The sequence below is a fragment of the Eupeodes corollae genome, chromosome 2 (assembly GCF_945859685.1).
Source record: "Eupeodes corollae chromosome 2, idEupCoro1.1, whole genome shotgun sequence".
Taxonomy (NCBI): Eukaryota; Metazoa; Arthropoda; class Insecta; order Diptera; family Syrphidae; genus Eupeodes; species Eupeodes corollae.
Window position 1 is genome coordinate 106,885,849 of NC_079148.1, and position 24,257 is coordinate 106,910,105.

General features: G+C 33.5%; 1 protein-coding gene across 1 annotated transcript; it reads right to left on the bottom strand.

Moving 5' to 3' along the window:
• Window positions 1-247: 247 nt before the first annotated feature.
• LOC129945846 (mucin-2-like) lies at window positions 248-24,227 on the bottom strand. The gene is made up of 3 exons (XM_056055779.1): window positions 23,955-24,227; window positions 5,565-5,621; window positions 248-5,473 (listed from the first exon to the last, which is right to left on the bottom strand). Exons 1-3 carry the CDS (start codon window positions 23,955-23,957, stop codon window positions 836-838), a joined length of 4,698 nt encoding a protein of 1,565 aa, XP_055911754.1. The 5' UTR covers window positions 23,958-24,227; the 3' UTR covers window positions 248-835.
• Window positions 24,228-24,257: the final 30 nt, after the last annotated feature.

Here is a 24,257-nt window from a genome sequence, read left to right on the forward strand (position 1 = left end):
ATAAATCATTGTTTAGCTTGTATAAATTCTCCATTAATAAAAATTAAAACGAATGAAGCTTTATTTTGCTGTCTCAGTAGATTTGTTTAACTTGACATTTGCATCTGTCAAAGGCTCAACATAATAAATAGTGTCATCTTGACCTACTACAACTGACTTCAATTGTTTGATCTTGTAGTCTCAGACTTATACAAATTAGCAGTTCCGCATTTTAAGCCATAACGAACAATAAAAACACATTTATTCATTAATTTTTTTTATAATTCGTTTATTGTAGGCTTTTTTTGAGAAAACGTATAAAAGTAGGTACAACACTTAAATTTAGATAACGTAAAAAAACAATGTCATCAGAGAGACAAAGAAGCAGAATCCTATAAGCAAACCAAGATGAGGCTACATTTTTTACAGACGGGCAGGAAATTAATCAACAAAAGCCAAGAACATTTTTTTAAAAATCTTTTATATAAATTTATTTATATTAAAGAGCGTTGCCGTTTTTAGAAAACGCTCTTGACTACGAGTTATAAAGTTAAACAATTAGACACAATATGCGAATAGTTTTACAATAATTCTTATAATTTATTAATAACAAAAAACCTATCTCAATAATTATTTTACATAATAACGGTAAGCAGCTGTTGTTTTTAGGTCAACAATCTGACTTTTGGGGGAAAGGGAAAATAAAAAAGGGCTACCCACTGCAATGACTAGAAGAATCTAGCCCTTGTCAAGTTGTTCCATCTACCTATGGTATAAGGTTCAAAATGTTTTTGTTGTTGTTGTTGTTTTTGTAACTGGCTTCGAGGGCTACTGCTGGTTCCGTTCGATCCATTCTTTAGTAGACGAATGGGATGTTTGGAACTGGGTATTTGTACCCATCGATTGGTGGCAGATAAGTTGGAGCTGGTGTGGATGTGCGTGGCAACACTGAGGTCGTCCTTGGTGGTGGTGGCCTTGTTACTGGAACTGTGGGCCTGGGCGTGGTCACTGGTGGAAGAGTTCTTAGAGTAGTTGGGGGTGCGTAAGTTGGTGGAGGTGTTGGTCTAGGAGTAGTTGGTCTTGGAGTTGTAGGCCTAGGAGTTGTCACTGGTGGTGGTGGCCTGCGAGTTGTAGGTGGCAAGTATGTTGGCACTGGAGTTGTCAACTTGCGAGTAGTCACTGGTGGTGGTGGAGCTCTTGTCGTTGTTGGAACTGGACGACGTGTTGTAGGTGGCAAGTACGTTGGCACTGGAGTTGTCCTTGGTGCTGGAGGCCTTGTTGTTGGCCTTGCAGTTGTTGGCCTAGGAGTTGTCACTGGTGGTGGAGGTCTACGAGTTGTAGGTGGCAAGTATGTTGGAACTGGAGTTGTCAACTTACGAGTTGTCACTGGTGCTGGTGGGGCCCTTGTTGTTGTTGGAACTGGGCGACGAGTTGTGGGTGGCAAGTAAGTTGGAACTGGAGTTGTTGGCCTAGGAGTTGTCACTGGTGGTGGAGGTCTACGAGTTGTAGGTGGCAAGTATGTTGGAACTGGAGTTGTCAACTTACGAGTTGTCACTGGTGCTGGTGGGGCCCTTGTCGTTGTTGGAACTGGGCGACGAGTTGTTGGTGGCAAGTAAGTTGGAACTGGAGTTGTTGGCCTTGGAGTTGTCACTGGTGGTGGTGGTCTACGGGTTGTAGGTGGCAAGTATGTAGGAACTGGAGTTGTCAACTTACGAGTTGTCACTGGTGCTGGTGGGGCCCTTGTCGTTGTTGGAACTGGGCGACGAGTTGTGGGTGGCAAGTAAGTTGGAACTGGAGTTGTTGGCCTTGGAGTTGTCACTGGTAGTGGTGGTCTACGGGTCGTAGGTGGCAAGTATGTTGGAACAGGTGTTGTCAACTTACGAGTTGTTAGTGGTGCTGGTGGAGCTCTTGTCGTTGTTGGAACTGGACGACGAGTTGTGGGTGGCAAGTAAGTTGGAACTGGAGTTGTTGGCCTTGGAGTTGTCACTGGTGGTGGTGGTCTACGGGTCGTAGGTGGCAAGTATGTTGGAACAGGTGTTGTCAACTTACGAGTTGTCACTGGTGCTGGTGGAGCCCTTGTTGTTGTTGGAACTGGACGACGAGTTGTGGGTGGCAAGTAAGTTGGAACTGGAGTCGTTGGCCTTGGAGTTGTCACTGGTGGTGGTGGTCTACGGGTTGTAGGTGGCAAGTATGTTGGAACTGGAGTTGTCAACTTACGAGTTGTCACTGGACCTGGTGGAGCCCTTGTCGTTGTTGGAACTGGACGACGAGTTGTGGGTGGCAAGTAAGTTGGAACTGGAGTTGTTGGCCTTGGAGTTGTCACTGGTGGTGGTGGTCTACGGGTTGTAGGTGGCAAATATGTTGGCACTGGAGTTGTCAACTTACGAGTAGTCACTGGTGGTGGTGGTGCCCTGGTCGTTGTTGGAACTGGACGACGAGTTGTTATTGGTACGTATGTTGGTGGGGCAGTAGTTCTTAGTGCTGGAGTTCTCGTTGTTGGAATTGGAGTTGTTGTCCTAAGATTTTCTACTGGTGGTGGTGCTCTGCGAGTAGTGATTGGAACCGGAGGTAAGTATGTTGGAGCTGGGGTTGACTTAGGACGAGTTGTAGTTGGGCTGGGAGTCGTTGGCCTTGACGTTGTTGGCCTTGGAGTTGTCACTGGTGGTGGTGGCCTGCGAGTTGTAGGTGGCAAGTATGTTGGCACTGGGGTTGTCAACTTACGAGTGGTCACTGGTGGTGGTGGAGCCCTTGTAGTTGTTGGAACTGGACGACGAGTTGTGGGTGGTAAGTATGTTGGCACTGGAGTTGTCCTAGGTGCTGGAGTTCTTGTTGTTGGCCTTGCAGTTGTTGGCCTAGGAGTTGTCACTGGTGGTGGAGGTCTACGAGTTGTAGGTGGCAAGTATGTTGGCACTGGAGTTGTCAATTTACGAGTGGTCACTGGTGGTGGTGGAGCCCTTGTCGTTGTTGGAACTGGACGACGAGTTGTGGGTGGTAAGTATGTTGGCACTGGAGTTGTCCTAGGTGCTGGAGGCCTTGTTGTTGGCCTTGCAGTTGTTGGCCTAGGAGTTGTCACTGGTGGTGGAGGCCTACGAGTTGTAGGTGGCAAGTATGTTGGCACGGGAGTTGTCAATTTGCGCGTTGTCACTGGTGGTGGGGGAGCTCTGGTGGTTGGAATTGGCCTGCGAGTTGTGGGTGGTAAGTAAGTTGGTGCTGGAGTTGTTGGTGGTGGTGGTGGCCTTGTTACTGGCTTTGGAGTTGTTGGCCTTGGAGTTGTTACTGGAGGTGGGGGTCTGCGAGTTGTGGGTGGCAAGTATGTTGGAACGGGAGTTGTCAATTTACGAGTTGTCACTGGTGGTGGGGGAGCTCTGGTGGTTGGAATTGGCCTGCGAGTTGTGGGTGGTAAGTAAGTAGGTGCAGGAGTTGTTGGTGGTGGTGGTGGCCTTGTTACGGGCTTTGGAGTTGTTGGCCTTGGAGTTGTAACTGGAGGTGGGGGCCTGCGAGTTGTAGGTGGCAAGTAAGTTGGAACGGGAGTTGTCAACTTACGAGTAGTCACTGGTGGTGGTGGAGCCCTTGTAGTTGTTGGAACTGGACGACGCGTTGTGGGTGGCAAGTAAGTAGGCACAGGGGTAGTTCTTGGTGCTGGAGGCTTCGTTGTTGGTTTTGGAGTTGTTGGTCTGGGTGTTGTGACCGGGGGTGGTGGCCTGCGAGTTGTGGGTGGTAAATAAGTTGGCACTGGAGTTGTTAGTTTGCGAGTTGTTGGAGTTTGACGTGGAGTAGTTCTTGGAACCGATTGAGTTGGATACGTCAATGGATTTTCTGGAGGTGGGTAAGTGTAACCAGTTGGCTTAGGTCTCAATGTTGTTGTTGTTGGCCTTGGCTGCGTTACGTACTGAGTTGTTCTCACTGTTGGCGTTGGTCTTGGTTGTGTTACGTATTGAGTTGTTCTCACAGTTGGTGTTGGTCTTGGTTGGGTAACATATTGCGTTGTTCTCACACTTGGTGGTGGAGGCCTTGTTGTTGGTCTTTGAGTTGTTGGCCTAGGAGTTGTCACTGGTGGTGGTGGTCTACGGGTTGTAGGTGGCAAGTATGTTGGAACTGGAGTTGTCAGCTTACGAGTTGTCACTGGTGCTGGTGGAGCCCTTGTCGTTGATGGAACTGGACGACGGGTTGTGGGTGGCAAGTAAGTTGGAACTGGAGTTGTTGGCCTTGGAGTTGTCACTGGTGGTGGTGGTCTACGGGTTGTAGGTGGCAAGTATGTTGGAACTGGAGTTGTCAGCTTACGAGTTGTCACTGGTGCTGGTGGAGCCCTTGTCGTTGATGGAACTGGACGACGGGTTGTGGGTGGCAAGTAAGTTGGAACTGGAGTTGTTGGCCTTGGAGTTGTCACTGGTGGTGGTGGTCTACGGGTTGTAGGTGGCAAGTATGTTGGAACTGGAGTTGTCAACTTACGAGTTGTCACTGGTGCTGGTGGTGCCCTGGTCGTTGTTGGAACTGGGCGACGAGTTGTGGGTGGTAAGTAAGTTGGCACAGGGGTTGTTCTTGGTTTCGTTACGTATTGAGTTGTTCTCACAGTTGGTGTTGGCCTTGGTTGCGTAACGTATTGTGTTGTTCTCACAGATGGTGGTGGAGGCCTTGTTGTTGGTCTTTGAGTTATTGGCCTGGGAGTTGTGACTGGTTGTGGTGGCCTGCGTGTTGTAGGTGGCAGGTATGTTGGCACTGGAGTTGTCAGCTTACGAGTTGTCACTGGTGGTGGTGGAGCCCTTGTTGTAGGAACCGGCTTTTGGGTTGTTGGGTAGGTAAATGGTGTTTCAGGTGGTGGGTAAGTGTAACCAGTTACAAGCTTTTTGGTGGGTTGTGTCACAACAGTTCGCCCTGTTACTGGTCGGGGAGTAGTAGACTTTGCAACGTATTGCGTTGTTTTCTGCGTAATTGGTACATATGGAGTTGCTCGTGGAGTAGTACGAACGTATTGTGTTGTCTTCTGGGTAACTGGAACATATGGTGTTGTCCGTGGAGTTGTACGCACATACTGAGTTGTCTTTTGAGTGATTGGCACATATGGAGTTGTTCGTGGTGTGGTACGAACGTTTTGAGTTACCTTTTGAGTAACAAAGTTGGTGGGGACAAATGGTGTTGTCCTGGGAGTTGTGCGCACAGACACATACTGTGTTGTCTTCTGAGTGATTGGCACGTATGGAGTTGCTCGTGGAGTGGTACGAACGTATTGTGTTGTCTTCTGGGTAACTGGAACATATGGTGTTGTCCTTGGAGTTGTTCGCACATACTGAGTTGTCTTCTGAGTGATTGGCACGTATGGAGTTGTTCGTGGTGTAGTACGAACATATTGTGTTGTCTTCTGAGTTATTGGTACATAGGGTGTAGTCTTAGACGTTGTCCTTCGAGTAGGCTCTGTAAACGGTACTTTGGGTACTTCGTAATTGTAACCATCGATTTCTCTAGTCTGTCGAATTAATTCTTCTTCTGTGTTCGGATTCTATACAACAAAAAAAGTATGAAATCGTTCACGTATAATGTATACCATGTAACTTAAATTGTTTGGAAATTCAAATGAACAAGTTTCTTACCTCAAGTTCCGCACAGAAGCTAACAGCGCAAAACGCTAATAGCAATACAGCGCTCCTCTGTAAAATTAAAGAAAAATAGGTTTAAAAATTAAAACTTTAAAGTCAAGATGCTGAAGTTTCAACCATTCTTCATCTTAATTCATGTGGTTTTGTATTCAATTGGTCAACACCTTGCAACTTAAAACTGCATTTCTAGCCACTCCAAAAAAAGACACAGCTCAATCTACTTAACACACCTTTTTCAATTACCATTCCAAATTGCAATACAAATTAAAGTTTCAGCAAAGTATGAAGTAATTGCTTACCAACATGTCAACATCAAATAGCAAATAATACGATTTAAAAATATGATGATAATGGCCCTCCACGTGAATGCAATATTAGCATTTCCTAAACATTTTAACGCTTTGTTAAACAGTGGGGCAAGATAAAATAAATAATGGAAATAAATAAAGAAATAGCAGGTATGTACAACTTAATAATTGAAACTTCTCATATTCATTCACAACTTTAACATGCTTAGAGCTATGAAAGTTGAAGTATTTTTTTCCAAAAAATAATGGAAGTTGCCCCATCACCTTTTGTCACCTTTTGGTCAGCGTTTGTTTGGTTCTTCGTGGTAATAAATTATGTCCATCCTAGGCTAAACAGACTTATGGCTACCGTACATCTCAAGGTCGTGTAAGTTCAAGTTCGATTAAGATAAGTTGCATCATTTCTCAGTTTAGAGATAACTATCCGCGCCTGGGAGCAGGTATATACAAACATATATCAAAACAAGTTGGAATTTAAATTAATATCTACGAACAAAAAAACACCCAAACAGGTCTCTTTGTCGCTTAAAAACTCAACAAATTTTGAAGATATAACTCGCCCAATATTCATATTTCCTAATTCCAAAATCCAAATCAACAACAAAAATCACACCAACAAATAAATACCTGGTCTATATATTTATTTTAAAAAAAAACACAACGAACATGTTAAGGTAAATGATATAGCAGAAGATGAAAAGAGGGGGGGGGTCTTACAAGATAAGTTGAAAGCCTTGAAGACGTTGAACCCATCAACACTGATTAGGCTAAAATTTGCATAGTTTGTCCGATTAACGTTTGACATTTTGAAGAAATTGAAAGTTGATTCTATAAGACGAGGTGTTTATTTATGAGCTTCTTTGGACTCTGAGTTATATATGAACTGAACCTAACTCACTATTCCTGTTCCAAAGTCTGTGGAATATTATTCTTCAATAAAAAATAAATATAATATACGTATATTAAAAACATGTTTGGTTTTTAGAATATAAAGTAAAAGTGATCGAGATTCTTTTAGAAGAAAAAAACAAAGATGTAAATTTATGATTTTATACATCAAAAAAATAAATACATTTTTAAATTATTTATAACCAATTTGATTTCATATAAGTAAGCTATAAATATAAATAACTCTTATATTATAGAAAGACAATAATAAAAATAAAAACTTGATTTACCTATTAAAAAAAAATTAATTAAGTTCCGCGTGTTAATACATATTTTTGGATTCCGATAGACATCACACATGTTTGTTATTTTAATAGAAATTTGCATATTTTTTTAAGGAAAAAGACTAATTTTTGTTTAGTTACATAACTAAAATATGTGCTTCTTTATTTTTGTATTTTTAGAAATGATTAATGTTCATATTATTCGTACAATAATGGATTTAAACATACAATATCAAATGTTTAATACATTTGATTAAATAAATCTTCAGAAGGTTAGTTAGTTACAGGTTTGTGGCTCATATAAGTTTCTTGGATATCTACAATTTATTTAGGGAGTTGATTTGATGACAGCAATGAACTGAATTTCGAATATCTTATAGAGGTTCAAGGTGGCCGACCGACACGACGACCACGATGAACACCGGACGGTCGTTGTAGATATTGATAAATTTTCAAGAGCATATGTAATATAAAACTTTTCTGTGGTTTATTTGCATAGATGTATAAATAAAATTGAAGGTGTTTTTTTTATTTAAATAAAAACTATATAAAACTTAAGTGTAGAACTGATGGACGAAAAAAAACTTGTCCCATTTATTTTTCTGAACAGGAAAGTTTCAATACGTATTGTTTGATGGTTTATTTATTCGAAACAGAAAACTTAACAATTACTGAGGGTTAATGTAACTTTTTTGTAGCTTCCTAAACCTCGGAAATAACTATTAAGTTTTTAAACGCCCTTATAGTTCCTTAACGGCTTTTTGATCACAATGGATTAACTTCGAGTAAAAGAGCCTAAGTGATTGTAGAACTTACTGGTTTCAAATTTTCTTCATTGTTAGTATTTTTATATGATTGTTGTACTGAAGGAGTTGAACGATTTATTTTGACGACCATTGACGACCGTAATTTTCTATATCTAATCCATATTCTGAACAATAAAATTAATGCTAAACATTTTCCAATAGTTATTTCCAAAAATTGACTAGTTCCACTTAAGAAATCATTCTTAATTCTCAATTTCAAAAATTATTGGGTGGAACATAATTTTCAGTCAGCTGATCAAAAATTATACATTATGCCTTTTTTTTAATTTTATTTTGTTGGAAAGTCAATTTCTGGCCTTTTCTGAAATGTTCAATATTCTCTTCACTCATTTTTTGCATTTTTTTTTCTTACCCAAAATCTCTGAGCAACTTAAATATATGTTTCACTTAAGTAATTCTCAAAAATATAACATCATAATGAGATTTTGTTATCTGGTATTGGACTATTTCCCAAATCACAGGCAAGATTTGAACCCAAGACCTCTGGCATGACAGCTCTACAGCCCCTGTTAGATATTATTTTCAAAGAGACATCATCTCATTTTGGGATTAATTTTACATTAGTGGTGGAGACTGTCTATGGTAACTACGTTACGTTGTCAAAGCTATCACCCTCAAGTCTAAATTATACATATAATATGGACAATAACAATATGTGGTTTTAACAGAATGGCAGTGGGCATTATGTGCCTGAGAAACGAAATTACAATTTTAATTTATTTGTAGACGTTTGCTAAAATGTTTGACATTCACGTGTTTAAGGGTGCTCAACACCCTTGGGATGTCAAATCCCAATATTGATAAACATTTCAGCTGCAATGATGCAAAATGTTGAAATGTTGTTAAATTATTCAAATGTATGAGTTTCACAGTTGATAGTTGATAAATTTGCTATTTTTAAACAAAAGCATTGAAACTATATTAAACATAAAATTGAAAAAAATTTAACTTCTTAAAATTTGCAAATTTTATATACTCGCACATAAGTTTTGAACGACTGATACTTGAAAGTATTTAGGGACCAGTTATAGCTATCATTGAAATCAATTCGGAAAATAGAAATACGAATAATACCCGCGTTTTGTTGGAAAATCTATTCATAGTATAGTAGAATTTTACACGAACAACAAAACAATATCCATAGTAAGAATAACACCGATAAAAGTTAGAGTAGAATCTTACTATGAATGGGTTTTTGACATTTATACGAGTCTCGGATGGCTCTTATGTGATTTCGTTCTCAAATGTTGGTATGATTGATATTGCATTTGTATCTCGATGGTTGTGTTCGTTGAATAGTTGTGCATTTTGAATCATTTGTTTTCCATTGGCGAAAAAAAATCAATCTATTACTGTTAATATTATTTAGTTTTGTTAGTGAAAATAGACTAACTGGTCTTATTTTGCAAGAGAAAACAATAGAAAAGATTTTTATGTTTTAGATAGATATCTATCTATCTATCTAACTATCTATCTTTCTATATTTATGTTTTGCTATGTTTGCACGAAAGGCTTATCTCAGTTTAGATTAAATAAATCTTTTTGGTGTTTCCACCGCACAAGAAGATTTAAAAATAATTAAGTTTGGCAGCACTTTCTAAAATGCAAAAGGTGTTTGCATGTTTCTTATGAAGTGCAAGTGAGATAGTTTGATTCGTGCTAAACAATGAAAAACTGAATAGTTCAGCAGCATATAAGAATATGCTACCTACCCCATGTGCAATTTAATTAAAACAAAACTATATATTTGTACACAAACATCCAAATAAACAGACCATAACGCATTATCTGTACAACCAACTACTCCACAGAAGTTTTTCTTTACGAATTTCGACTCGCCTCCGATCCTCGTCCGGGTTTTTTCTATTTTCCTGAACAGCTTTTTTATATTTTGTTAAAGAATTCAACGAATTATGATTTGTGTTCCAATTATATAAAATTTTGTGAAATCCTTCCTTTTGTGGAATTTCAATTAGGAATTATTTTAAATAATTGATATTTTCAATGATCCCTATAAAGGTCCTTTCAATAATAAAAAACCAATGATAGCTATAACTAGCCTCTTATTTGGGAATAGCTAGTACAATTCAAAAATGTATAAAATTGGTAACTTGTATAATGCTTACACCTTGATAATTAGTTGTTTTAAATTGTAGATTGATGTAATGACTTTATCTACATAAGTCATTAAATAATAAAGGGCAAAGTGTTTAAACTTAAAACTTCATCGATAACATCAAATTAAAAAACATGTGCTTCTTTTTTTCAAAAATAAATTTATCTATCTCTTCAATCACATACATAAGTACACTGACAAATTATAATTGAATAGCAAAAGGCAAACAACTTCGGTTGGCATCTTCGGGGTTATTATCCATTTGTCCGTTTCATTCATATCATTCATCTATCACTTAACTTAATAATGAACATTTATTGAGTTGTAGCTTTATGTATATTAATGTTTGTACATAGTCATTAAATAGTTTTTCGATATTTTCCGCGAATACTATGGCCGCACCAAAACATACATATTTCGTCGATGAAGCTATTAATGTTGCCATAAAAACATTTAAAAATTTGTAATCTCAACCATTGAATATACTATTTAAATAAACCTGCCTATATTTCACATTAAAAAAGCTTAAAAATGAATCCCTTTCAGTTAAAATCAATGATGTACTCGTACTCGGAATAATAAAAAAAGAAAACAAGTATTGTAAACACAAAAACTTACATTTGTAAACATTCTTTCATGCAGCCAGAGTTACAGCATTACAGGTTTGAATGAAAATTAACATGGATATAAACTTGCATGTACAAATAAATGTATTCCTATAGCCTTTGCAGTTTTTTGGTAATATTTTTTTTTTTTAGGAAAATGCAGAAAAACTTGCTTGCATAATTGAAAATATAGAAGAGTACCTATAACGAACATGATGGTATCTATAATTGTTTTTTGAAAAGATCAAAAACTTAGGAAATAAATTGGTTTTTGAGGATTGCGGTCGATGATCAAGTTTTTTTGTTAAGATCATTCAAGCAGAAAAATAAATAATAATTTTTACAACTTTACGAAGGAGTTTATGAATTTTGATTAAAAAAAATATTTAGATTATATTTGCATTACTTTTGATATTTAAATAAAGGTTTTAAAGGATTGTGTAATGTGTAACTGTGCCTTAAGCTCCTTATGAAATTACCCAAGTGAAGTTTTATATATATAAAAGAAAGTATAGTTCAAAAAGTTTTAAACGTTTATAAGAAAATTTGTTAAATGTTTGTGGATTTTTTAGTGGCAAGTGATGATTTTAACCGGTTTTAGTAATTTCCGTTCCTCAGATCGAAGTTCTCTTGATAAGTTTTTTATAAACTATAACTACTTAGACTTGTCCAGATGCACTGTTTTAATAAAAGCAAACTAGCATTTTACTTAATATCAGAAAGTTCAAATTTGAGATAGCATTTTTAATAAACGCTCAATTAAGAAGAGTTAGTTAGTATAAAAACAAAATTTCATCGAAATGAAGTTTAATCAGTTAGTCGAAAGGGATAAGCAACAATACCAGTGTTTTTTGGCATTCTATAAATAGTATAGTAGAAAAATCCCAAGAAAACCCATCGGCAGTAGCCAGATTTTTGTATTTAAAAATTGGTACAACTGAAAAAAGCCCTGTCAGAATAATAATAAAAAAAAAACTCAAAAAGAAGAAAGTTTTGTGAAAATTTAAAGTTAAAATTTACTTTAGCAAAAAGGACTAACAAAAACTAATAAAATGGAAAATTTTCAAGAAGAAATGGTAAGAAAATATCTGGCTTTGACATAAAATACAAATTTCAAGAAGAAGGTTTGTTCGTAGGCTACTACATTGACATGTGGTGTTGAAGCGAGCTTGAAGCTCGTCTTATTTTTTAAATAAATGAGTCGAGTTAAAATGAGCTTGATTCGACTCGATTCTGGTCGGGGCTCGGAGTCGATTCCAAATTTGTGAAGAAAAATCTGTGCGGAGGAGTTGGTTTTACAGATAATGTATTATATGGTCTGTTTATTTGCATGTTTGTGTACACAAATTATAGTTGAACTATTCAGTTCTTTATTGTTTAACACGAATTAAACTATCTCACTCGCACTTCATAAGAAACATAGAAACACCATTTGCATTTTAGAAAGTGCTGTCAAATTTAATCATTTTTCAATCTTCTTATGCGATGGAAACACTTAAAAGATTTATTAAATCTAAACTGAGATAAACCTTTTGGTGGAAATATAGCAAGACTTAATTATCTTTTCTATTGTTTTTTCTTTGCAAAATAAGCCCAGTTAACCAATTTTCATTAACAAAACTAAATAATTGTAACAGGAACAGATTGATTTTTTTCCCCAATGGAAACACATGAATAATTTTAAATGCTCAACTATTTAACGAAGTAACAGATTGATTTTTTTTCCCCATGGAAAACGCATGCATAACTCCAAATGCAACGAACATAGCCATCGAGATACAGATGCAATATCAATCGTACCAACATTTGGGAACGAAATCAAATAAGATCCATTCGATACTCGTATAAATGTTGAAAACCCATCCGTAGTAAGATTCTACTTTAACTTTTATGGGTAGTATTCATACTGCGTTTTGTTTTTGTTATTTGTGTACAATCCTACTATGCTATTGCTAGATTTTCAAACAAAACACGGGTAATGTGACTAATTGTGTTTAAAGTAAAAAAATGGAAATGGTTGTTGATATATTTTAGAGTTTTTTTTATACGAACAATAAAGTTTTCAAAACGTATGGTGAACGTTTTAAGTTACCAAATAAGGGAGTTTAAGTAAACATAATTTATTAATGAAATATTTTATTTCATATCCTAAATTCTTTAAGATAGTTTATACTGGTCAGAAAGTTTTTCTTCCTGACAGTAAAATTGTACTTTTCCAAAAGGTTTTGATGGCTTTAATTCAAATCCTATTTTAAAAATAATGTATCATGTCAAGTTTTTGAGATATTACATTTAAAATTCAAAGAACACGTATGTACATACAAATAAAAGCCTTTTTGAGGCTTTTTAAAATATGAAGTAACCATCTTTTTTTAATAAAATCGTGATGGTGTTGTTGAAATATTTATGTTATTTCATAAGTTGTTAGATCTCACCAGTCTGAGAAAAATCTGAAAGAAACGCTAAACCATTTATGCTTAAACGGGTTTCAACAAAAAAAGGCAAAACGGTTTGAAAGTTAGTTTCCTTCTGTTGTCTACACAATTGTATTATATCCAGATTTTGAAATATATTAAAAAGTATAAAAAATAAGGTTGAAATCGAGTATTTTTAAAACTTGATCAAATAGTTAACATTAAAGTTTGGATTCAAAATCAACACTTAAAATTAAGTTCAAATTATGAAAGTATCAAATTCAAGGTTTTCTAAAAATTCGTTTAGAGTAAAATAAAGACTTAAAACTATTGAGAATTACTAGGAACTAAGTAAAATACTAAAATGATTTAATTTGTAGAAGAGAAAAGATTTGTAGTTTGTAAAATCATCAAACAATTTATTATTTTTAATATTAGCCTAAAAAAAGACATTTTTTTTTTAAGTATTTTTATTTAGGACATTTTAATAATTTAAAAAAGTATTGGTTTGGTGGTGGGACCTACTTTTGTCGACCAGTGTTACAAAGCCTTTGGAATAAAGGTGGAATTTGTGTTTTTTTTTTATTAAATGATCGCAACAATTTATCAAAATACTACCTATTTAAATAATAAGCAAATAAAAAAAAATTTGTTTTAAATTATACGCGAATGTCTTTAGGCTCAAACATTTATCTTAGAGCATTAATGTTAAAATTAATTAGGCATCTCAACATGAAAAACAAAAAGTTATTTCATAAAAAATCAAACTTAATTCATAAAAATTATGAACTATTTATGAAAGGTTTTATTTTGAATTGCACTGCGGGTAAATTTATAGTTAAATTTTAATTTTTTTTAGAAGATATATATTTAAATTCAATTCATTGTAAATGGAGGAGATGCTATACTTTAGTGTTAAAAACATCCTGATTTGAGTTTTATATTCAAATTTCTTAAGGTGTTGTAAATTATATCAAAAATGTAAAATATAAATTCACTTTACTCTTAGCCTATTAGTTTTTAAGCTGACATTAAGAACCAAAACAAAGCTTTATTTAATAACGCAGTGCAATAATACAGAAGATAAAAATGCAAAACAAATTGTAAAAACGTGGATACAAATAAAAAGATATCAAATGTTTTGAACAACTTTTTGGTTAAAAACTTGTTCTTGCCAGACTTGAAGCCATAAAAAAGATATGAAATTAAATATAAATAAACTTAAGTATACAAATTTTTAATTTCTGACGCACATTAAATATGCAGTTTAATTACGCATGATGTATTTTTTTATGTTTAAAGAACTAATTTAATTCGATTGAAAATTGCAGATGAATTTATATTTGACTTCTAAACTATGTATCTATAGTACAATTTTCTTGCAGATTTGTCTGTGCTTAATGTCTTAATGAAAACAAAAAATAATTCAATCATCGATGTTGTGGTACTTATACATAACTTTACATCAAAGTTCAATTCAATTATGTAAACATAAAATTATCAAACATTAAACAACCTGACGGACATTATACTCGTTTCGAACTTTGTGGTTTCAAGAGATGTGTCACGATCAACTTCTGTGATTTGCCTCAATAAAGTATCAAGACAAAACAAAAAGAGAATTCAACAATTTTCTCGAATACTTATACATACATTGATCGAGGACAAAAGATCTTCAATGCAGAGTGTCTGCATGGTGCATGCAGCATCTGCAACTGCATCATTCTTGATTTTAGACATAACCATGCGATGATGCTGTAACAATTCCGGCAAATCTTGTAACGAGGTCAAAATGAACTTCAGTTAGTAAATTTACCACAATTGGTTTACCTACTGATAGTAGTTGTTTTTTTTTTTATTATTTTGTAATTCAACTTAACATTTATGGGCTACTTAGAGTGTCAAAAGTTGGAAGATTATTGCATCTCATGTCCAACACTCATTAAAATTGTCATTATCAATGTAAAAATTTTGGATGTGAATATTATTTATTGAAGTGAGTCTAAGACATTAGCAAAAATAAAAGAAGAAAAGTTTCTCAGTTGTTAAGCGTTAAGTCGTTAAATTAATGCCGCCACCGATTTCTACATTTTGCAGGTTTTTTTTAAGTGATGATGATGAGCGGATTGGTAGGTATATCCCTACAGGGTGCAGGGTGTCAACACAAGATTCCTCTACCAGTTGACCATGAAGACCATCACCAGGTTGTGTATGGCTGTAAGATATTTTATCCGAAAAAATAGCTTTTTATTATTTTTTCTGTTGTTTTGTGTAAGTTGGTGTGATGGAATTAAAAAGACGTATAGGTCATGGTCTGATGGACAATAGAATAATGTTAAGTTTCAGCAGCAGCAATGCTGCTGCAGTATGGAGTATTAATGTTAACGTGCAATTAATCACTTAGTTGGCCTGTTAAATGGTTTCCTTTGATGGAATTCAGTTAATGATTAATCATTGTTCGCAATAACTACTCCTATACTATATGTATGTACGTTTTTCATCTAAGCCGAATAATTTTGTGGCCATAATGTATGTAAACAAATATTGAATAGAAGACAATTATTATGTTGTTATAGATTCAAGACAACACACAAAAAAATTAATTTTAAGTTTGGATTTAATTAATTAATTATAAACTTATCTGGATATTTGTGTATGGAAATTTAATATTTTAATTTATAGTCAAAAAAGCTGGATTATTATAAATGAAGCTAGAAGTTATATCCATATTGTTTAGTTATTTTTTGTTTTTCATAAATTCAAAAAAAAAAACCTGCTTCAAACTGTAAATTGATATATATGTATTTTAATGCATTTTTAAACCGTTATTGAAGTGAAATATCAAATGTCAAACCACTAAACAAAAAAAAACTTGTTATAATTTATCTGCAAATTCATATTTCAAAAATATTATAAAAGGTAGTAGAATTAGTTAGTTCTTTCTTAGTTTAAATTATTAAATTATTTTTGAGCAAATTTATTAAGAATAGATAAGCAATTTACATAATAATTATGAGGAACAAAATAGTATAAAACAAAAGGAATGCCAGTTTTTTTAGTCAATACACTTAAAACCTAGCCTTGTTTATTCTTCTTTATTTCCAATTTGAATATTTGTTTTATAATTCAAAGAAATATTATGAATATTTTCTCAAGGTCACACCAAGAAGATTATGTTTGCATTAAGATAAATAACATTAATGTGTCATAATGCTCTTTTTGTGAATCATAAAAACGAGGATGTGATTGTGAAATTCTTCGAAAATATATTGAATTATAATTAATTTAATAGTTGAATTTTTATTGAAATATAAATTCTAAGGTGCGTCCTCCAATAAAGGAATGATTTGATTTTGCCGTAGTTTGTGTACTAAAATCTTTTAACTACACATCTAAAAGTTTAAGATCGATAAATGTGAAACATTTTAATGGAGGGTAATATTTAAAAAAATGTTTTAAATTTCAGAAACTCTGTTTTTCATAATTTTCCTAATGAAGAACATTTTTTCGTGAACATTTCTTTCAATTTTTTTTTAAATATTATTTTAAAAATCAGAAAATAATTCTAATCGACTTCATGACATTTTTCTGATAACAGAATTTATTTTTATTTAAATTTGGAGATATTGACGTAAATTATTTTGGGTAAGAAAAAATGGCTTAGGTGGCATTCAGCCGGTGAAACATTTAAATTTCTTGTGTAATAGCATAGAAATTCTATGCACGTATGCTTGTCTGGTAGACTTGGAGAAGGACTTTGACACCGTATGGTTAGAGGGTCTGTATCTAAAGTTAAACAGACTTGGCTTAAGTAGACCACAGTTGTAATAAAGCATATACACATGCTTGATGGTAGACGGTTTATTCTCAAAATTGGCAATCAAACATCTACCAAAATCTTGGATGATAAAAATGGTCTTCAACAGGGAGTGGTTAACTCGCCGATCTTATTCAGCATTTACACAAGTGATCTAAAAATAAATCTGACTCAGGAAATAGCGTAGCCCGACGACCTAATTGCGTACAGAACGGCTAGAAAAATTGAGGTTTTGAAGAGTGACTTCGATAAGATTCAGCAATATTGCGATGACTGGAAGTTGAAAATTAACATTCCGAAATGCGAAACTATCCTGTTCAGGATTCCGCTGTATGGAGCCTCAAGGGATACGAGAAAAAACTGGAAGAATTTAGTGATCATTGGACCAAATCGACAGCCACTGGCCAATAAAAGTGTAGTAAAGTACCTTGGCATCTGGTTGGATCAGTACTTGTATTTTGACAGACATATGAGTGCTGCTCTGGCCAGAGCTAGGAGAGCCTTTACCATCCGTCTTGACAGCAGGTTGAAGGTGATTTGCTACATGGCCCTTATCCGGCCGATGATTGCCTATGGTTGGCCGGTATGTTTCAAAGTTGCCCCATCTCAAATGGAAAAGATTTGGATGTTTAAAAGACAATGTCTGCGACGCACCCCAACGATGAGTACTACGAAAGTGCACGTTTAAGTGGCAACATTCCGCCCGAAGCTTTTCTCTATTTAGACAATCGAAGGCTGATACAGGATAGGGAGGCGGTTCCGCTAATCTACCACGTCATGTCAGTCGTAAGACTGTAGATAGGCTCCTCCTTTACAGTCGGCACGGGACTGTTTCCGATAGGGACCTAGGATAGGGTGAGGCAAGGGAGCCAGTTTTGTTGGCTTCAAATAGAGAATGTCATTTAAAGTTTCTATGGCGTTTGGTCTTGACCGGCTTACATAGGTTTAAGGATTAGGTTAGGGACAGTCAGGGTGGAACCAAAAAAAAAATTATTTAAGAAAAGTTTACTGTGGCTGTTCTAGTGTTTAAGTAGTTTTAAACAATTTTAAGTAGAATTGTTGGTTTTGGTTAGTTTTAAGTAGCTTAAGTATAATATATATGAGTTCCGGTTTTCTTTTAAATTTAGTTTTAAATTTATATAAAATAAAAAATAATAATAAAGTTTTTTTTTTGATTTTCTTGGTTTTATATTAAGTTCTCGTTATTTAGGATTAAAATTGTTCTTAGGCCGAAAGGCAGTAGTTATAAGATAATGGATTAACCCGCATAGGGCCAGAAAGATATTTTTTTAAGTTCTTAAAGTGTACGTTAGTTTTTTAAGAATTTTTGTCCAGCTCTAAGATGGTTTTAAGATTTTGCTAAAAAATAAAAAAAAACGCTTAAATTCCTTGTGTCATAGCATAGATGTTCAAAAAAAAAGGAGGAGAAGGAAGTGGAGAGGGGATAGAGAGGGGAATCATGATTGTGCGTTTTTTCTTAAAATTAATTGTTTTCTAAGGGCAGTTGATTTGATGTTTATAAAATTTTTAATTCATTTTACACCCACTTCCTTGAAAAATGTCCGGTTGCATCAGATATTACCTTGTCGTATATTCTCTCAAGGTTAGACGATCAGGATATCCTTATCATTAAAATTAGAGGTTTAGTTTTGAATAGCTGTCTATTTGAACAAAAGTCGCTTTCGAAGTTGTCTTCTTTAGATATTTCACAAATAAAAATTACTTCATTACTAAAAATAGAACTAAAGAGACTTAATAGAAGCAACATTTTGTGTCCTTGAAAGTTGCAAACTATCATGCAAAAATAATGGGTAGAAGAGTAGGTATAGGGTTTAAACATTGCAACAGATGTGCTCAAGGGCAGAAAAGCACTAACCAACTCATGACAAACGATGTTAAGACGAAATTCTCCGCCAACGTATGTTTTGTTAACTTTTATTAATATAACACTTTTTTTCTAAAGAAACCAGTGTTTGCCTTATTAAGCTTGTGATAACAAGGCAAAAATGTTGGTTTTAGCTCCAATTTAAAAAAAAACCTTTTTTTTTACACCTACAACCGCATTTATAAATTCACAAGCCAAAATTTAGATACGGTCGACTTATTATTGTGTGTTTTATTTTGATTTATGAACCCATTTATTTGACTGTTTTAAAAATAGTTAATTATAAGCTTATTAAACATTTTAAAACAAAGCCAGAAATAGAAAATACAAATTTAAACAGGGTGAATCAACGACCTCGCGTCAAAACCCCGAAAAGCTGTTTGGCTATTGCAAACATTAGGTTAAACTAAGAAAAGAATTATGTGAGGGTATAAAGGCGTATTTTTAAAATCGTATAATGTTACTGTCAAAGTTGAAAGGTAAGAAAATACAACACCATAAACAACCCAACAACGTGAGGTTGTAAATTTCAACATTCTATATACAAGAGCTTTAAAGTTGCAATCATTGTCTTTAGCAAGCCAGTTAATCTGACCTTTTAGACTCTTTTAATGTTTATTTTTGTGTTGGTTTAAATAGAATCACTAAAGATGTATTCTGACATACTTGCAAGAGATAATAAATATAAAAGTGCCAGACAATAGTAAAAATCGAATTTTATTAGAGGAAGACTTTCAAAATAATTTATATCTATTTTTCGATAAAAAGTTTGCTTCATTTAGTTTCAAATTTATTAAAAATATTACGAATATTTTATACTTTTAGTTTGAGGCGTTAAAAATCAGCCTAAGATTTATTATCAACTCTTGAGAAGAAATTTCGACACGACAATGAGTTCATTTGAGACTGATGGACTGTCTATAGCTTGTTTACAATAGGTACAATTGTTTTCATTAAATATTTTTCCAGTTGACAAGCTTGACGGAACGAAAAAGTCTTAGCTTTACTGCTAAATTATTGTAGAATCCGAGATCTCAAAAATTGTATAAAAATTCTTATTTTCCTTAACAAGATGGATGACAAATAGCCACATTTTAACTCAAAGCAATTAATCAAGGTTTTGGAGTACACGTTTATTTTTTTTAACAAGCTCAATGTTAACAGATTTGTTCATCATTTTCAGAATGTGGGTTGATAAAACTCTGTTTTGAACATCTTAGAAAAGTATGACAACAAAATGTGCACGACTCTAGTGGGTTGTTGAGAATTATCATAAAAATAAACACTTAAATAAGTTGTTTATAAGATTTTTAAATTATTCAAGGGTTCTTTTTCTTCTAATGATTTTTCTGAATATAAATTTTATACAAAAACTGAAACATCGTACGTCATGGATAGCGGTGGATATTTATTTTCTATTATTTTTATTGCATTACCATGAATTGCATAAATAATATGTGCAATTGGTATTGGTTTTCAATTTTATGTAACTTTGATCATAAAAAGACAATAATATAAGTACCTTGCCTATTGAAGGAGTGTTGTGTATTAATCTATGAAATTTATTTGTTCATGTGCTAAAGATATTTCTTTCATCATGGTTTTTATGTAAACTTCTTTGACTTTTTATTTTTACTCACATTCGAAGTGGGATAAAAATTATTATTTCATTATTTGAAGATATAATTTATGATTTGTATAAATATTTTTTTTTATTTCTAAATATTATTTGTGATTTCCGTAGGAGAATGATTTGGCTATAATTTTGTTTTTATGATTTAAAGTTATTTTTTTTTAAATCTAATCAAAGGTGATGATGAACAATAATATTATCTGCAGAATTGGATATCGTGCTAAGTTGGTGGTAAAATAACAATGATTGATCTCGTCATGCAATATTTTGAGTTGCAAAAAAGGAAGACCTGTCAAAATTGAAAAAGAGGCGCTTCTGTTTATGTCTATTTTTAGTTCTATTATATGGATTGAGGTAATTGATCAAAAATCTTGAATGATTGTATCTCTTTTTGGCGCTAAATAGATACACGAAATCTTAAAGGTTTCAAGGTAATTCTTTCTTAAGGAAATAAAACCATCAGTTTTTTTTCATGGTGGTAAAAGGAAAGAGAATTGTCTGTGTTACTTGTAATTAGAAAAAAGTTTAAGTTTACTAGATTTTGTCTAAAAGAAATTATTGAAAATTAAGTTAAGATGCAAGAAATAAAAACACAAACAGAATTATGGTGATGTGAGTATTCAACATTTGTTTTTTACTGAACACGTTAAAAATATGTTATTTCAAAATGTTAAGATTATGAACCTCTAAGTGTCAAAATACTCTTTTTGTGAATCATAAAAATGAGAATGTAATTGTGAAATTTTTCCGAAGCATCTTGAATTATGATCAATTTAATAGTTGAATTTTGAATTTAAAAAATAAATTCTTAGGAGTGTCCTCAAATGAAGCAAGATTTGAGTTTGTTAACTAAAACCTTTTAACTAAACATCTGAAAGTTTTTAAACTTCTACAAAAATACCTATAAAGGAAGAAGAAAACTTTCGTAATTTCATTGTTACTAGGTCTCCTTTTTTGTTAGGAAACATCTCAGAAAATTAGAAAAGAACAAAAAGTTTCCCGACAAGTTTTTTACAATCTTTTCGACCGAATCTTGCTGTTCAAACCATGAAATACCATTTTAGCCTATTAAAAGTTATCATGTTATTCTATATATACAAATTATAATACTTTATTTTGTATATTTAACAGGCTTTGAGGAAAAAAGGTCGAATTGGGGTGAAGTACATTTAGTCGAAAAATAAAATACAATTGAGGCGTTTAGACTGAGAAGGTGTTGAGGGACAAAATTGCATGTGCTGATGTATTGTTATGAAAAGACCTTTTTTACTTAGAGTTGCTCAGAAATATCTTCTTAAGGCTAGAGAAATTAAGAAAACGGCCATGAGAACACCATCTCACTCTAAGCACTTCAATTCTTTAACGTACAGCAAAAATGACTTTAGACAGAAACTGGTCACAAGGACGAAATAAATGCAGTAAACAGTTTTGCTTTTTTTGGAAATACAATAGTTATCAAAAAAACAAGTTCAAAACTAATACTAAAAGTGAAATACCACCATCTTCAAAATATGTTTTCCTTGCCATTTTGTTTCATGACTGATGAAATACCAACGCGCCGGCGTCTGTATTTCAATTCGTTTTTAAGTAATATCGGCACAATTTTTGTCCAAAATGGACTGTAATACTTGAACTTTTTCTGTTGTATCTCAAATACCTTTGATTTTATTTTGGACAATTCTTCTATCCTTCTTTCTAATGTCATAATAAACTTGACGTATTTTCAAAAAGTAAGTAATACAAAAATGTCTTCAATTTTCTATGAACTTCTGTTACAGTAATTGGAACATTTTTCTTAAACACAAAACATTATATTTTTGGCTCTATTTTCTTTACATACTATCAAAATAATCTAATATAATCGATTGTTTCGTAGTGTAATACTTCACATTTTTCATTCTAATGAACATAAATCTTTCATTGGCCAAAGTTGTATTCTTGTTGTAGTTCTCCTTCTATTCCAAGGTGTTGGAAACAGATGCATTTACCTCACAAGAATGACATTTCAGTCACAATAAGATTTACGGTTATGAATTACAAAAGCGACATGTCTTCCATTTCGATTAAGTCAATTTATTCAGTATTTCAGGTTAAAAAAAAAAACAAATAAGTTGATGCTTATTATTGATTGAAGTTTTTGTATTTATTGACCAAAAAATAAAACTCTGTACTTATTTTTGTCGTTCTGCTGCTTACCTTAATTTTTTTCCAAAAATCTAGTCTAAGAGCAATTTTGTATACATATATGTATATACAACTCCTGATGAATGTTCAAGTCAATAAAATGTATAATCCTAAGAATGTCATCTTTTAAAATTCAAAATTTAATCTTCTTAAATTGGAAATTAATTGAAATCAACCAAGTTTTCCCATTCTATGAAAAAAATTAATCTGAATGAAACCCAATGTCAAACCCTATCAGTTAATAATCTTAAATGCCTTCCTAACAGCTATCGACCTATCATTTTTATACAATTTATTCATTCATCATTGTGAACACAGAGAAAAACAAAAACAAAACAATACAAATCACAAAAAATAATTCTCTTAAAGTTCAAACTATACAAGTTAGATGTCACTGCCAATTCCAATTTTATATGCAGATGAGTTAAGTGTTTGATATGATATGTAGACCTCTAACATAATATAATTCATATTAACATTGACAAAGTTTCATTTCGTCTCATAATAATCACGAGCTAAACTATTAAAACATTTTTGCAAATGATATTGAAAGTTTTGAAGACAAAAAATAACACTAGCTTAAAGGCAACACAAACAAATTTAATAAGCACACGATGTGTCACATCACATACAACAAAGTTAACGACAAGTTTAAACTATAAAACGATGCATAATTAAATGTTTTCTTCTTGGCCAAGTCAATGATGCTAACACCAAACAGTGGCAATAACTGGCAATCTATCCATCTTCAAATGAACCTAATTCGATTGGCCAATCGACCAACAACAACACCAACAACAACAACGACGAGTGATGATGATGAGAATGCAATAACTCCATCTCAAAGTGATAATTAAGCGCAATCCTAAGCCAGAAGCAAACAACACTTGGTTTGGAATATAGCTACTCTCGTACAAAAAGCACAAATCAGCACCAATGGCAATGGGTCATTTGAATTCTTCACACATCATATAGACTATACACAAAATGTATAAATCTTCAAAAGTTAAATGTCACTAGAGGCAGATCGGATCGACCGACCAACCGACGACAGTAACACAAACTGCTTGTCCACAATTCACTCATTGACTGCTTCCAATGGGTACATCGTGTCGTTTGTCGTTTATTGATAAATAATTATTGTATTTTATGAAATGGTCCATCATCAGCTACTGTTTTTTAGTTTCTTTCTTAGAGTAATTGAATTTTCATTCTAATAAATTATAAATACATTTTTAAACTGAGTTCTTTTCATTTAGTCACTTCACTGAATTAAATCACACACCACATTTTATGTCTGTACCTAAAACACGTATATTACTTAACATCCCAAAAACGACATAATATCCTTATGCAATTTATCGGAGACAAGATGTTGACCATGAGGGTTGTGTTGTTAAATGTTCACAATAACTCTACTCACCATGATGAGCACTTAAGTTTATTTAAGCAGCAATTTAATCCACAGGGGTATCCTGTCTTTTTGTTGGTCCAGCCGAAATTTATTTCAAGGATCAGTTTTTTAATTGAAAAAAAAATAAAACGAAAAAAACGATATCCCTATCGTGTCACAATTCAATTAGTGAATGAATTTGACCGATATAGCGAGACCAAAAATTTGAGAAGGCGAAAAAAAGAAGAGACACAGGTGGTGAAGTGTGGTTAACTGCTAGACAGAGTGTAGAGTACCAACTAAAATAACAAATCTTTAAAATTTTCTATATAT